This window comes from Chlamydotis macqueenii, chromosome 3, assembly GCF_036417535.1.
Source record: "Chlamydotis macqueenii isolate bChlMac1 chromosome 3, bChlMac1.mat, whole genome shotgun sequence".
Classification (NCBI taxonomy): Eukaryota; Metazoa; Chordata; class Aves; order Otidiformes; family Otididae; genus Chlamydotis; species Chlamydotis macqueenii.
In genome coordinates this window covers 2,165,037-2,180,988 of record NC_141558.1, presented here as the reverse complement: position 1 = coordinate 2,180,988, position 15,952 = coordinate 2,165,037, and the positions used below count along the sequence as shown (strand labels likewise).

The following is a 15,952-nucleotide window of genomic DNA, read 5'->3' as shown; positions in this document are numbered from 1 at the left end:
TTCCTGCAACACAGCTGGCAGCCTGCGTACCACAACGTCGTCTAGACCTGCTCTCAACCAGAGTTGGATGACACAGGAGGAAAAATGCTGATGCCTGCTCTGGTGCTAAAGGAACGACAGGAGGAAGAACAGACAACGCTGAGCAAAACACGAGTTCCTGGTTCCCAGCCTCATGCCCAGGCTCGTCGGACAGTTCTGTCAGCCACAGAGAAAAAGTTGTGCTTGTTGTGGGGCTAAAGAGGAATCTTCACGTGGGGCTGAAGAAGAATATTCACCTAAGGGCAAAGAGAGGTCCCAAACCCCAGTCTGGGGTATCAAACCCTGCTCTTTTCCCAGAACGTGCCGATAACAAATGCATCCCTGCACAGATAACATGTTCCATCCCTTTCTCACTTCTTCCCTACTTCCCTCCCTCCATCTGCATCTTGGAGATGCTTTCTTAGCAATTTGGAAGAGAAATGGCAAAAAGGGAGATGCAAAACACAGACATAAATTAAGTTTGTTCTCTGCTGTTGATGGATTTGGTCCTAGCATGATTGGAGGAAAAAAAAAAAAATGTTCAGTGATAAATCCATATATACCTACTCCAAACTACACCCGACATCCCAAGGGACATGGTATAACGGTAAATAAATATAGATGCAGTTCCTACTAACAAGGCAGGGTACAGCAAGGCCAAAGAAAATGCAATCATCTTGGGGGAAAAAAAAAAAAAAAAAAAAGAAAAACTGCACAGGACTCCTCCTCTCCCATCTATGGAGGAAATCAAATGCCAGCTGCACCATCCCAGGAAGGAAGCAGAGCCTGTACCTGATGAGCCCTGCAGAAATCGGCTCGCCACATCACGGGACGCAAGCAGGCACTTCAGGGTTTTGCCAGCCTACGAATTGCCTGCAGAGCACAATTCCTCTCTCCGATACCATGTATTTTATGTGATATCAGTCATGCAAATTGTAGGGTTCTGGGTTTTTTTTCCACCAGTTCCTTTTTTCTCCCACCTCATTAATTTGAAGCAGGGGCACGTAGGGTCCATCAGATCTGCCCTGGCCATCGGTTTAACGCTTTCCTCCCTACAAAGTTTAAATCTTTCCACCTTTAGCTCACACACATTTTGTACTGAAAAGCCACTTATCCATACTCCCAGTGTTACTTGAGGAGGAGAACAAACTGAGATACACCCGACTCCACAGACAAACAGCAAAACATGCCTACAATCTTCATTTCCTCTTCCTTCTTCCCTCCCCACCCCCCCCCAAAAAAAAAAAGCACTTTTTTTTTTGTCCCTAACACGAAAGGACTGGGAAAAACAGCACACACGAGCAAAGCTTTTTCAGACCTATCGGAAAGAGAAAAAGGAAAAAAAAAAAAGCTTTCCGGAGAAGTGCTCTGCAAACATACCAAGAGACACTCTTAGAACTGAAAAAAAAAAAAAACAAAAAAAAAAAACAAAAAAAACCCACAAACCCCATCAGACAGAACTGGGGTGGAAGAACTCGGCCGGTCTGCCTCGCATGTGTGTTTTGCACCTAAAAAACACTGGCCTCTTGTTTTGCTTTAACCCCGAACCACAGCGGAACAGTCCAGCGGCATTCCCTGCCACTTCCTCCAGCCGCTCCTGGGGTGAAACACGCTGTTCTTCCGAAAAAGAGGAAAAAGAAAAAAAAAAAAGAAAAAAAAAAAGATCCCAGGCACGGATACAAAAGCATTTAACCCCCCTCTGCCCCATCTCACCCCAAGAAGTACAAAATAAACACGTCTGTGACACCCCACCCAAGCTGTCCTCGCACATTTTGGGAATGCCTTCCCTCCGGGTCCTCCTCCCTCCCCACCCGTGCCCATCTTAAAACTCTGCAGCGACCGGACACCCCCCGAAAATCCTCCCTCCAAATCCCGGGAGCTGCAACCCGTCTCGTCTCGCAGCCTCCCAGCCCCTTGATCCAGCGAGGTTTTTGGGGCGGACCCCGTTTCCCCCCCCACCTCCTCGGCACTGGGGGTCCCCTAAAATCTCCCCTCAAAAGTCCTGGGGACAGGGAGCAAAGGGGCGCGGGGGAGGGGGGTCCCCGCCGCCCTCCGCAGCCTCGCACCAGCCCAGCCCCAAACTCAGCGGCGAACAAAACCGAAACACCACAAAAAAAAAAAAAATTAGAAAAAAAATAATAAAAACCCACACAAAACAAGCACCCACCCTGGCTGGGGGGGACTCTGCCACCACGAGTGCGTGTCCCCCTCCCGCACCCGGGGAAGGGGTGGGAAGAAAAATAGGAATAAATAAATAAACGGCAGGAGGAACGATGCAGGGCTCTTCTTTAAAAGCCCGGGGCTGCCCTGCCCTCCCGCAGACCCCGCAGCAGCCTCCCGGGGACACCTTCCTCCTCCTCACACCTTCCTCCTCCTCACACCTTCCTCCTCCTCCTCGGATTCCCGGAGCCACCCAAAGCCGCGGCTCCAACTCCCGGGCTGAGGGGCTGCCCCTGCCCCCCCCCTCCCCCCCATTCCCCCCCTCACTCACATCCCACGCTGCGAGGGAACCCGCTCTCCGGCGCGGTACCGGCTGCGGGGGGACCCCCTTTCGCGCTCCCCCCTCCCTCCCTCCCTCCAGCCCACCCACCCGCCCGCCCCCTCCCCTCACAAGCCCCGCTCCCCACCCCGGCCTCCCCTCCCTCCTCCCCACTCACCTCTGGGTGCTGGCGGCGCCTCCACCTCACCATGTAACGGCAGGAGGGGGGGCGGGGGGCCCCGGCCGCCCCCGCCCCAGCCTGAGGGGAGACGAACGGGGGCGCAGAGGGAGAACAATGCGGGGGGGTTGGGGGGGGGGGGAGGAAACCCCTCGGCCGCCGAGCACCCCGAGGACAAGGGCCCCCTCCCCGCCTGGCTCTCCTCCTGCCGCTCCCTCCTCCTCGCTCGCTCCCTCTTTTTTTTTTTTTTTTTTTTTTTTTCTTGGCTCAATCACACCAGACTGACTGTCTTTGTCTGTCTGACAAGCGCCATGTTGATATCAACATCCGAGCTCCCACCTGCTGCAGCTGTGAGACCCTGGGACTTGTAGTTCCCCCCTCCCCAGGGTGACCGGGAGAGCCTCCGCCTGAAGACTACAACTCCCAGCATGCCTCGGAGACACGGCACGCCAATGGAGCGGCGGGGAGGGGGAGCGCGGGGCGGACTACAACTCCCGGCATGCCTCGGGAGGGAGGGAAAGGCTCGGCCATTACTTCATCCTGGGCCGGGACTACAAATCCCATGGTGCCCTGGGGCGCGGGGCAGGAAGGTGGGGGCAGGATTGTCGCGGTAAATAGAGCCGGGTGAAGCATGAAGCTGGTGAGTGCGTGGGGCTGGGGGGCATCGGGGAGGGGGCTTGGGCCTGCCCCCGGGGGAGGAGGGGCTCCCGGGATCGCCTCAGCCCCGCCGGGGAAACTGAGGCGCTGAGGGGTAGGCGGCCCCGAGGGAGCCCGGGGCGTGGGCGGGCGGAGGTGGGCTGTGGGAAGGGGTCCAGGCCCGGGCGGCCGGCTCCGCTCCGGCCTCCTGCCGCCGCGGTGCGGGGGCCGGCCCGTTCCACGTGTGGGTGCTGCTGGGCTGCTCTGGGAACATTCGTACATCCCCGTGGTTCCTGATAACGTCGGTTTCCGTCGGCTGGATGATGTTCGTGCCGATAATTCCTCGTGAGCGAATGAGCCTGAGTAGCTGTGTCAAGGGTGCGCTGTGCTTCTGACAAATATTTTGGCTCCGATGTTACAATCTAAAGGGAAGGTTGTCACAAAATATATTACCCACGTTCCTGGTCTCCTCTCTAAATCGCCCTTTTCAACTATTTCAGTTAAGAATCCTTTGGATTCAGCTGCTACTTTATCTTCCAGGAAAAATTTCCCCGTTTCACATAATGTGCTACAGTTTTTTTTCTTTTTTTCTGGAGATGAAAACCAAAAAGCAACTTTCAGTATACCTGAGCATAACCTCTGATTTGTTTAACCTGCAGTTACACCATCATTAAACGTGAGATTGCCGCTCAGCTTTGAGATGAAGTGATTTGTTTTGAGGAAGCTTCACAGAAGTGAGCTTGGATTCTGGGCTGGTTTTGAGGTTTCCAGTAAATCACTATCAGTGGTGTAACTGGGTAAAACTTAATTCGGTAGGCAGATGGCTGTTGAGCTTGATTCTGCATAATCTTACTTGTGTGTGTGGGTGAATACTACCAGCTGGACAAACTGTGCAAAGCAAAGCTTCTGGAGGTGCTTGTAGAGGCTGATACAGTGCAGGAGAGAAAAAGCAATCTGAGAAATCTTTAAATGAAGACCACAGTGGAAATGCAAAGTTCTCTTCATGTCTAGTCTTGTCTAGGGATAGAGAAAGGGAAGGAAGGGGGGATACAAGCTGTCTGAAATCTGTATTGTAACATTTTTCGACCTGTGCTTAAATTTGAGGACTGGGGATCATAAGACCAAGTTCTTCATCTTGTTTTTTTTTCCAGAGATGTGTCTGAATCTGGGGGTTGCGAATAGAGGAGTTGGATGCTCTTTCATCCTCTTTTCTCATGTATTTGAGTTGAATTTGGAAGAACACGGTAGAGGGGAATAGACTCCAGCCCTGATTCAGAATCCAGGGAAAATGTCAGACTCCCACGAATTCGAATGTGCTTAGGTCCAGGCATCCCCGGTTGCTAATTTCCCCCTAGATTTTAAGCGAGCATGTGAGATAAATACCAGAAGAATGTACTGCGATATTTGTTGGCTTCGGTTGGAATCCGAAGCACTGGCTTTAACCTGCAGCATTTTGAATGTTTGGGAGCTGCTAGCATGAGACATCATCCCGTTTCTCTGTCCCGTTGCCATCCGTGAGGTCACCAGAGCCGCTCCGAGCTGGCGAGCGTGCAGCCTGGACCAGGTGTCTGCTGAGAACCTGCCTCGGCATCTGGATTCAGCCCCTCGTCTTAGTCTCTCTGTGCCCCCCTCTGTCAAACTTTCCTCCAATTTGCAAAACCTGCCAAGGAAGTTGTGAGCTGAGGTGGGCGTATTTCTGTCTTTTTTTTTATGTTTTGTGACTTTTTTTACATTACTTTTTTTTTTCATTAGGAGATGAGGCACCTCGTGTGTTAGCTGCATCAGCCCTTACCCATAAGGGAATAAAGGTGGAAGCAAACAAATCTTAGAGCAGAAAGGAGTTACATTTTAATCTGTTCAGGAAAATTAGCGACTGGGGTCGCTGGATCCGTTTTAAACCGTAACAAGTAGAAACTGGGTGGGAATTACCACATTTGTAGTGTGTATACAGACACACATAGTGCAGACACTCAGATTCTTGGATTCCTAATCTAAAGTTCTGACAGGCCCAGAAATGTCACCTGTGCAAATAGGAGCAGAGCATATATGAATTGCTTTTTGTTTGGGTTTGTTGGCTTTTTTTTTTTAGTCACTTTACTTGAGTCTGATAGAAAGGGTCCATTGACTCCCAGGAATCCATTTACCACAGCGTGACAGCCACAGATATAGATTATTTTAGATGCTTTTAAAGAAGAAAAAAAGGAAGATTTTCCAGTTAGCTTGTAGATGTCAGGGTCACGATCCTACTCATGATTTTTAAAAAAGCAAGAAAGTGTTTTGCTGATAAAAGTGGTGATATTTCATTCCTTTTTTTTTTAATTACGGATAGTTTAAAAGCTACAGAAATAGTTTAGTTCTTATTTTTTCCTTCCTTTCTTTCTGTTTATTTGGATTTATAGCTTCAGTTGTCAAAGTTCTGGTCTGGTGAGAGCTTAATTTCACATGTGTATTTTACATTTGCGAATAAAACAACTGAATTCCTTACCTGTGTACTCCTTTCTTCACGAGGTTGACTTTTCTTTTTTTTTTTTTTTAACTTTGCTAACAGCAGGCAAAATGTAACGTTGCTCCTTAATAATTAAGTCTTTGTGAACTTAAAACAAATGTCTTTGTGATATTATTAATTTAATATTTGGGGCTTAGTAGCTTCTTAATATTTAAATATAATTTAAAGCAGGTTTTTGATGAATGTATGTAAATAGTCTCCCTGGGAGTTGTTAATCCAGGCGGTTGCAGTCCTGTGTTAACATATTGTGAGCAGAGGTAGAAAATGAAATTATTAATCTACCTTCTTTCCGCTTGTAGAGTGAAATATAGAAAGCAAGCATAAGGTATAAATGAATTAGAAAATGACTAAATCTAGCTTTAGTGCGGTGCCTGGCCAACCAATTGATATTTTTCATCTTCATTGACCAAAACTTGAATTTAAAAGCTGAAGTTTGACCAACTGAGTGTTGCTGTGCTGCCAGACGCCCAGTCTTCGGAGATGCAAAAACCTTGATTTCGGGATGCAAAGCCTCTTGCAATCCCTGAAGGTCCAGCGAATCCGTCAAAGAAGAGAAACCCTCATGCAGAGGTGGCCACGCTCCATTCAGACATTTACTTTTCTAATCCCACATTTTAAAGCTGGCATTTTTATTCACTTCTCTTCTCATTCAAAGCCCCAGCAGCCCTCTGCTGCCTTGTTAAATGTTTGCCACTCTCCATACCAGAGGTGACTGCATCTCAATGATGCTGAAGTGCCCCTGTACACAACCTGCTCGCTGGCTCATTAAGCTTGCAAAGCATTTGGGATTTCTCAGTACACAAACCCTTCCGTTCAGGTAGGGTTGTCCATTCCCTGGAGTTTCCTGTTGCCGTTTAGCAAGACAAAAAGCAGGTGAGAGCATGCCCCAGAGCTGCTGAGGTGGACATGCACAGCTTCCTCTGCTGATCTCTGCCAGGCGGCCACAGAAGGTGTGGGCTGCACCTTGTCTGGTTGGTTGGGCAGGTTTCTTAAGGAAACAAAACTTGTGTTCCTGCAGGGATTCTCTCCCTCCCTTTCCACCAAGTAATTTTCAAATTTGCTAGCCAATTTTTTTGCCAGTAGGACTGAGTTTTTAAAGAAACTGGAATTCTTGTGAAAATAGGTGGTTGTTAGATTCTACAGGTGTCCTAAATTGGAGAGGAGCTATGCCATCCTCTCAGGCCTTGTGATCAGAAAACCTTCTCTGAAGGAAGTCTGCCCCTTAATATGACATGGGAAAATTTCAATAAGCACACACAGCTGTGAGATTCGTAGGAAATCAGGTTTTGTTCTGGTGTGTATGAAACAATGTGCTTAAAAATAAGGGGAAAAAGGCAATTTTCAGGAGGATTTGCTCTGTTGGTAAAGGTCGTGAGTAACTCACCTTCATGTTCTTTCAGTACTGCCTGTCGGGACATCCAACCTTACCATGCAACGTGCTCAAGTTCAAATCCACCACCATCATGTTGGATTGTGGACTGGATATGACGTCTACCCTAAATTTCCTCCCGTTGCCGCTGGTTCAGAGGTATGTTCTGCGGCCTGTAAGCACTCTGTGTCTTCTTGGGTTGCAGCTGGAGTACTCTGCGTGGAACGGTGTATCGGAAGGAGGGAGGGGAGGAGTACAGATGAACAGCATCATCTGATATCATAAATAGACTTTGTTCACTTAAAAATTCTCTTTATCAAAATAACGTCCTTTGGCTCAGTAGACGGAAGACATTTTATGGATTTATTGATTGGTTTTTCTAGATAATTTATTCTAAGCTTCAGTAAAGTATTGCTGCAACTGCTCAGCACAAGTGAGGTCACATATCTGTCATCTTTCTGGCTTCTTCATGCAAGATGAGATAAATGGGTAACTGAGATGGAGTGCGTGGAGCCCAGCAAGTACTGTTTAACCACCGACTTATCAGGCTTTTCTTCAGAGCACGGAGTAATGCAAAGAAAAATAGCACTTAAGAATCCTCGTTAGTTGACTTGATGGCATAATTGTTCCCTTTTTAAAATTAAATAAGTAAAAGGGCAGTGCAGCTGGGCACGGGAATGGGATGGCAGTGAAACATAAGTAGAGTCTAGAAGATAATCCTGAGATCAAGACTCCTTCTATGCCCTAACCGCAGTCGTATTTTCCCAGGTTTGCAGATTAATTTGGGTATTCAGTTAGGGTGGCTTATGTCTTGCATAAATTGAACAAATTACAAAAATGAGGGGTTGGAAAGGTAGGAATGAGTAACTCGTGATAATGGAAAGCAGTCGGAGTTCTCACAAAAGCCATTTAGTAACTTTGATCCACGAGGAAACAAATGAGGAACATTCTGGGTTCAGGAGAGGCTTAGTTGAGAGGGGGAGAATATAACTGGGAAAGGGAGTTTCCTAAGTGACCTAATGAGGTTAAAGGGGTTTGTCCAGCACTTCCTATGTTTTGTTATTGTTGGGAGAAGAAAAGAATAGACAATGTATGCATTGTTCTTCAAGAATGTGGAGTTCAAGATCTGCTGTAGAGTAGGCAACAGATGCCTTAAGACGGATCTAGAGGCTGTAGTTTTGAAGGGAAGTCCAGGTACAGGCAGAATTGCTTTGCATTAACTTCCTCTCATGCCCCAAAGAGAAAGGAGATTGAGAGAGGAACAAGTAACAAAATTAGGGGACTGAACAAAGGCTTAAGAGGTTCTTTAGAACTGCGGGCATCGGCGCTCCCCGGGGATGTGCCAGCTTTGTCTGCTGATAGCAGACCCTGAGACTGAGCAGCCAAATTGCAGGTCACAACCTGGAATTCCCCAAGTACCTCCAGAATGTCTGCACTAAAACGACTCCAACTCAATAAGAAAGGATGTCAGATTTGACCCCTGATGGCCCAGCGGAATTGGAGCAAACAGTTGGATTTAAATCCGATCAATCTTGTCGGTAAGGTGATTGAACACCCCTTACAGCAAGGATTGTCCTAAGCACGTGGACTTGGGCAAGTAATTGATCTCTTCAGTACTCTACAAAACAGATGTCCTGCAGGGAGTTGTGGAAATGAGTTAGAAACTTGAGGAGGAATGTGGCTGCCACTAAAAAGTTGTTCTCTCTCAATAGTATTCTTAATTGTACTGTTATATATCAGGTCTCCGTTACCATGGTGTGTAAATACCTCTGAAATTCAAATGTCTGTTATCAACATAACATGGTGAGATGATAAAGAGCTGCCGTTATCATCAGTTTCCAAGTGAGAGACTACAAGAGGGACGGACTGCCTGAGATCTTGGCGCGAAGCACGTAGCAGCGCAAGAATCTGAACTTAAGTCTGTCAGGTCTTAGGTTCTTACCAGCTGTATGTCCTCTCAGAACCAGGAGTGCTGGCTGAGATGGACCCATAGGAAACCCCGGCCAGAAAGGAGCTATGCGTTCCCCCAGCAGCATCGATGAACCACTTGGGTTCTGCAAATCTTGGAATGTGGTCTGCAGAGGTGCCTGAATTCTTACCCCTGCAGAGCATGAAGGTATGATATTACAGAGGATCTTTGCTATGCGGCTAAATCCCGTGTCTTACCTGACATGGAACCCTCCTTGAGCAAACATTTTGAGAGCCTGGGGTTTAATTTATAAGAGAGGAGAGTGCTGTAGTGTTTGTGTCATTAAAAGGACTGGACATTTTTTAGAGTTCTTTGCTCTTCAAAAAAAAGCCCATCAAAAGGTATTTAGATTCCACCTTGTCCCGGAAATGGCAGTCCTTGTTCTCACCAGCCCATGGAGCACGTGCAAAGTGCCTGCAGTTCCCAAACACTTTGTGCCAGTTCATGTACTTTAAAGGAGGTTTGTCAACTGGAATTTTCTCCCCTCTACCAAAGTCAAATGCAAAACGGCAAAATGAACATGTGGGAAGCTCTTAACCTTTCCTGTCTAGCCGTGACACGCTTGCTCACATTATTTATGGGACAGTTCTAGCTATTTTGGATTAATCAATCACTCTATTACAATGTCAAAACTGTGTCGGCAGGAACTGTGTTACTTCTTGGCTTCAAGGTAAAGAGTCCATTCTGTCCTGTGTTGCTTATTCCACTTTCACCCACACGCAAGACTTGTCAGCTAATTTTCCTCTCTTGACAAGACCGTAGACTCCTCAGTGGATGCCAGGTTTAGGAGAAGTCAATAGTGCTCTTTCGTCATGAATAAAGCAAACCGCATACCAGGCTGAATTAGGGTGAGTAGGGCAGGCGTGTCAAGGAAAGTTTATTCTGCTCTGCCTTGTGCAGGTGAAACCACAGATGGATCCAGGTTTGGATTCCTAATTGAAGAGGAATGCTGAGAAACTGGAGAGAGTGTTCAGGGAGCTCTAAGACGGTTGGTATCTGGTGCCCGTGACTACACAGAGAGGTTGAGGGAGCTGGGCTTGTTCAGTCTGGCAGAGGAGGGTAGATGGGGAGCTAGCAGCCACCTTCATCTGCTTGGAAGGAAGTTACAAAGGCAGCCGAACTCTTCTCAACAGTGGCAGACAAAATAAGGGGCTAGTGGCCACAAATTGTGTCTCAAGAGGCTCAGGGTGGACGTAAGCCTCCCAGTGATTAAGTTTTTCTCAGCATTTTCACCCATCCCCAGAGAGGCTCTAGAGTCTCACGCTCCAGGGGTTTGCAAGACACAGCTGGACAAAGCCGCTGCTGGGCTAGAAACCTCCAGATGTCCCTTCAGCCATGGTTTCTGTCCTCTCCTCCCTTATCTGTCAAAGCTGTTGCATATCAGAGTGGTTTGTTCTTGCTTTTTCTCTGCTTTTTCCATAGCTCTTTTAGTCTCTGCACCGATTCTGCTCAACCCCCTCAGTCTCCAGAATAGTCCTCTTAAATTGTGCTTTTGAGTGTGTCAATGGGGAGTACGTTTAGCCACCACACCTTTTCTGTCATCAGACTTATCCTCAAAAGGGAGTTGCACTTCTCTGGCATTGCCTCTCAATGACACAGCCTTCTGCTCTCACCTCTTACCTTCTGTCTTCACTCCCTGAGCCTTAGATTTCCCCTTTTTCCTTCCTTGTGACTTTCTGGAGTGCCAATTAGGATTCGTTCTTTTATAGTGACGTTAATCTGAATGCAGCATTCCTCTGAACCCTTGAATCACTTCCTGTTTTCAAGATCTTAAATTTGAAAGCCCTTACAGCATATAAGCATGTCTGTCTATAGAGCTCAGTGCACAACACTTGCAGATTTCATTGCAACGGGGCTCTCAAGTTCTGTTTCCAGATCTGAGGTTGTTGCAGGGCTTGGTTCCAGGTGGATTTCCTCAAATTTTCTTTTTTGGATTTCTGTAGATATGCCTGAATCTAGGCAGACAGTTTTAGAGCTAGGTTGTCGGCTCACAGAAAAATCAAATGTCACTGTGAAGTGTGAAAAAGTCTCTCAGTTAACAGTAGCAAGAAATGCTGCAGCGATTATACTGTAAACTCAGGATTACAATGTCCACCTTGACGTTTCTTTATTAGCAGTTGAAACAATTTTAAAAAGGGACCCTGCCATAGCTGGCTGGTACCAGGCGTGCCAGCCAGCACTTCACAGCAAAACCTCCTTGCCCCCTTGTCCTTCCAGCACGGGTAGATGCGCTGTACAGCTGTTGGCGTGGGCCTTCAGGGTGAGACCTGGGCATGAACGACGGTTTATGTGGATATAAAATTGCAACCTGTCTATAAATGACTTAGACCAGAGCATCGGTCTTTCCCTGCCGCTGCTAATGGGAATATTTGTCTGGCCTCTTCTGTCCCAGAGAAGTTTTACGGTGCTTTTGTGTTGTTTCAGGCATAGAGTTGCAGCCCTAACCCTTCTTCTGTTTATACAGCCAGTTTCAGCACAGGGCAACATAAGCAGCACTGAGCCTTGTTGAAATTCTCACCGTAAATGGCTAAAATCAAACTCCCTGCATGCGTCGTCCTCTTATTCTTTTTACTTATAAGTGCCATAATCATGATTTGTAAAAGTCATTTCAGTGAACACTTAAACACAGTGAAGCTGTCTGTCTGTTTTATTGAGATTGTTCGTTCCCTGAGACAGAAATGGTGTTCTCTTCCTGTATGACACCAAATAGAAGGTCTGTGCTTAGTGACTGATAATGATATAATTAATATTGCAATAATTTATTTCTCTCTTTCTGCAGCCCCAGGCTGTCCAAACTTCCTGGTTGGGTTTTGAAAGATGGAAGCACCTTTCTGGACAAGGTACTCTACTGATGGTCAGAATTCTCTTTCCATGCAAAAAACTACCTGACAGGTTAGGAGCTTGCACTGCAGGAACAATACTTCCATGCTGACTCATTGCCAAGGCTTCTGTGTGTACCCTTACCAGCCGTGATGTCCTTGTAGAGCAGAACATTTTGAAACAAAATGCTAATAGCAACTCAGAGGCTTTCAGTCTTCAGAGGTAGCCTAGCTTTTTAAAAAAAATAATCTTCAAATGCAGAAATCATCAGTATGAATATTTCCTTATTTCCTCGAGCTCCATAAATAATAGTGCTTTGCCTTCTTAGCATGCCTTTTGTTCAACAGTCTCACTTTTCTGACACTAAAGCTTCATAGCATACTTGTAAATGAGGTTGGTACCATACCCTTTTTGAGGCAGGAGAACTATGGGAAAGTGAACGGTTTGCCCGTGGGAGGCCTCTTGTAGAGGAAAAGCACGTCTTTGGCCTCTGAAATCAACATGTGTTCTGCCGCTGGACATAGCGGGGAGGATATTATCTCCAGCCTCCTAATTCTAAGACACAGGACTTACTCAGCCAAATGAGAGAGACAGAATTTTTCTTTTTTCCCCACCTTTTCATTGCATTAGTTTTGTAGGCAGAATTTATCTGGGGCTTCAACCAAAACTAGGCACTGCAGCGTCCAGCTTGATCTGCCAGAGGGGAACAATGAACACAAAAATATGTCAGATGTTAGTAAAATAGGCAGATACATTTCAAATGCGTGCAGCGATAGGTATCAGTACAGAAAATACTGTTTTAATAGACTCTTCTCTGACTATGTGAACATTAAAGGAAACCAGTAATAATAGTTGCTTTTGCAGGGGACTTTGAGGTGGACAAAATGGATTGATCTGATTTTTACAGGCAAGGGAACTGAAGATCATAGATTAAAGACCTGATTTTGATTCTCGTTGGAGACAAAAGAAACTGTATAGGCAGCATTTCTGTTAGTAAAATAGTAACAGCTCTATTCAGAGCGCGTGCTAACTGGCAATCGCAGAGCTACAGAGGCTCAGTGGCAGGAATGGAGTTACCCAGTTTGAATTCCCTGGAGTTTGTTTCTCCTGAACCCCAGCCTTGGTCTCAGAGCTTTGGGCTCCATTCTGTCCAAAGATCAAACAGACTGTCAGTGTATTTTTATACTTGATGTATTTACATTTCCGTGGTACTGCTGCTGCAGCGCGTGCTCAGGAAAAATCTTGAAACTCGCACAGAATCAATGGAAATCATGTGTTAAAAATTCAAAGGCAGCATGTCTTCCCTTCACCTTGACCATTGTAACTGCTTGGAATGGTAAATTCTTTGACCCATGCTGGAAAAAGGCAGGGGAAGGAGTCAAAGGGGGGTGTTTTATCATGTCGGGTGGACATTCCTGTTACAGCACTCTCTGGATGACAGTTATAAAACTTAAGTCCTGGAGAGGCATTGAAATTTGCTGCGATCTAGTTTTAATCATTTTGAACTCCCCAGAGATGAGGTTAGGAGACTTCTGCCACTAGATGTAATTGCTCATTCGTTATTAGTTGGCAGGTGCACTGTAATTATTAACAATTGGATTCAATCTTTAATTCTGTCAGTCTGAAACTGGCTGAGACCATTCACTTTGGGACAAGCAAGGGAAGCATCCATGAGAGAAGGCAGAGTGGGTGACAGGCTGTGAGGTGTATTAGGACTAGAGCTGGCAATGTTTTTGTTCCATACATAATCCTGAAGAATGTGACTTTTCATGTGACAAAGATTTCTGATGTCAGCCTTGAAAAAAGAGGAAGACGATAGAGGACTAGAGATCCAGTAGAGATAAATCTAACAAAAAGTGCCACGTGGAGCTTAGATCCCCAAAAGATGTTTCATGAAATGCTCTGAGACGGGAGCTAAAAATTGTATTCTGCTCCTAATAAGACAGAAAAGGTTTGATGTTATTGGGAACCAAAACTAAATTCCAAATTTGTACGATAACCAGAGCACTATAAAAGTGCTGTGCACACCTTGCAGGTCAGGAGAGCAGCGGTCCCAAGAAGAGTGGTGTTCGGGACCCGCTCTTCAGTTCATATTTGACTTTTAATTCTGATAGGCAGAGTCAATTGTATTGTTACAGATTTCCCAGCCAACACATGTGCAGTTGGACGAGCACAGAAAACACAGCTTTGTAGGACAGCACTTCCTTCACGGTCCCAGTAAAACCAGCCAGTGGTTGCCAGGGTCTCTTCCCTTACCTACCAGAGTGCTGCTTCTGTTCTCCAAATGAGGATCTGATCCCCTGAAGTTCCAAGCAGCCTCATCTGGCGTGAAAGCAATTGCAGCATTTGTGCTTACAGCAAATCATGTCTAGAAGGGGGATAAACATAACTTAGTAACGGGCTGGAAATCACTTGTGAAAAAGAAAAGGTTTTGAAAGTGCAAAATCTGCTGTATTGGAATAACATAGCGTTGTATTTCTGTGTCTTCTCTGTCGATGTGCTTTTCTCACAGGAACTAAAGGAGTGCTCTGGCCATGTGTTTGTGGACTCTGTGCCTGAGTTCTGTCTACCGGAGGTGAGTTTTTTCAGAGCCTTACTGAAAAATCTGACTACATTCAATCATGTGGGAGAAACTTGCTAAATACTATCAGATTCATGCAAACTTACTGCTAGTCAGTATATAATATTGCTAAAATCTCTGTGGTGTTGAGGTGCCCCTAAGTATCTATGATAGCAAAAAAAGGATGGAAACAGCCCTTTTCAACAACGGTTTTGGAAGATCTGGAAGGCCTCCTTGAGCAGATCAGTAATACCTCAGAGAAGAATAAGACTTAACTGTCCCTTTTTATGGGCTTTACAAAGACAATGTGACCGAGCTGGACTCGGTTATGACAGGATACGTGTGCTGATCTAGATAAGGGCAGTGAAGTGAAGAGAAGGAAAGCTGCTTGTCTCCGACCGCAGATGCGTGACCTGCCCAGTGGAGCTCCCGTGGGGAGCCAGCCATGTGGTTCAGCGCCGTTTGACTCTGCTGGGCTGCAGGCAGACATGCTGTTCTGCCGGCAGCAAATTTAGGTTAAAAAGTTTTGCTGCCTTCTCAGCTATTCGTTACTGCCTCTTTGAGGGCAGAACTGTACCTTCGTAGCCACTGACAGAACTGCAAGTAGCTGCTTCTCAAGCTGTTTGGTTTTGTTTTTTTTTTTTTCAAGAATACCTGGGTTTAAAAAAAAAAGAAAAGCAAGCAAGACTATTGAAAATGTTTGAATTAACTGGGCTTACCTGACTGATCAGATTAACGGTGTATGTAGGAGAGCTGAAAGAGTGAAAAGCTGAGCAGAGAGTGGTGGAGGTGAACGATGGGGCATAGTCTGGGAACAGTATCCTCTTTCCTCAGCTGTGTTCGGACTGTGATAACATCAGTTCTTTCATTTCATGTTGGGATGTTTTCTCTGTTTTTCAAAGACAGAGATGACTGCTTTTGGGCAGGGATTTTTTTTTTTTTTTTTTCCTTTCTGTTTGACCTTGTTGACAGGAAGTACAAAACACTCGTGGAAGGTTGTCAGCGTGCTGGTGTTCTGGCAACGGTGTTTCTGTCTGTTGATTCCATGAAACTCACCTCCTGTGGCTTCTGACTCTTGTCATCTTCATTCTTTGAAGCAAGTTGGCAGCTCTGGTACTAGTTCTGGAAAGTGATAACGACAGATCTGTGTGCAATTGCTTGTTTTCCCCAAGAGGAATGGCTATAATCCAATAACAGGAAAAAAACCCAAACCTAGTAATTCTGGGTTCTTGTGCACTTTCTGGTTACTCTCCTGTGGAAAGGTGAAGTGTAGGAAGCATCTGTATGGCTAGAAAGTGCTGTTATGTCCCAGATCTTGGGAAGAATGGAGTTTATGTTCTGGATTCCCTTTGAAATAGAGGCCATGCACAGGAATGATAATCTGCTGGGGTTTAGGATGCTTCAGCCAGGATTTCTG

At 46.1% G+C, this 15,952-nt stretch overlaps 2 protein-coding genes across 16 annotated transcripts in view; one reads left to right on the top strand and one right to left on the bottom strand.

Moving 5' to 3' along the window:
- The window catches only part of HMBOX1 (homeobox containing 1), a 106,490-nt gene extending 103,473 nt beyond the window's left edge, over positions 1 to 3,017 (bottom strand). For 8 of the 14 annotated variants that reach the window (XM_086744940.1, XM_086744941.1, XM_086744936.1 and 5 more), the window contains exon 1: positions 2,676 to 3,017. The gene's annotated coding sequence lies outside the window, so the exon portion shown is untranslated. The remainder of the gene's footprint in view (positions 1 to 2,675) is intronic. The other 6 variants (XM_086744934.1, XM_086744937.1, XM_086744946.1 and 3 more) reach the window with 1 other exon arrangement.
- A 262-nt stretch (positions 3,018 to 3,279) lies between these two features.
- The window catches only part of INTS9 (integrator complex subunit 9), a 69,935-nt gene continuing 57,262 nt past the window's right edge, over positions 3,280 to 15,952 (top strand). Inside the window, exons 1-4 of one of the 2 annotated variants that reach the window (XM_086745083.1) lie at positions 3,280 to 3,315; positions 7,218 to 7,345; positions 11,935 to 11,995; positions 14,488 to 14,550. In XM_086745083.1, the coding sequence (XP_086601209.1) occupies positions 3,307 to 3,315; positions 7,218 to 7,345; positions 11,935 to 11,995; positions 14,488 to 14,550 (261 nt within the window). In that variant the 5' untranslated portion in view covers positions 3,280 to 3,306. Of the gene's footprint in view, positions 3,316 to 4,874; positions 4,996 to 7,217; positions 7,346 to 11,934; positions 11,996 to 14,487; positions 14,551 to 15,952 lie in introns of those variants that run through there. The other variant, XM_086745085.1, reaches the window with a different exon arrangement.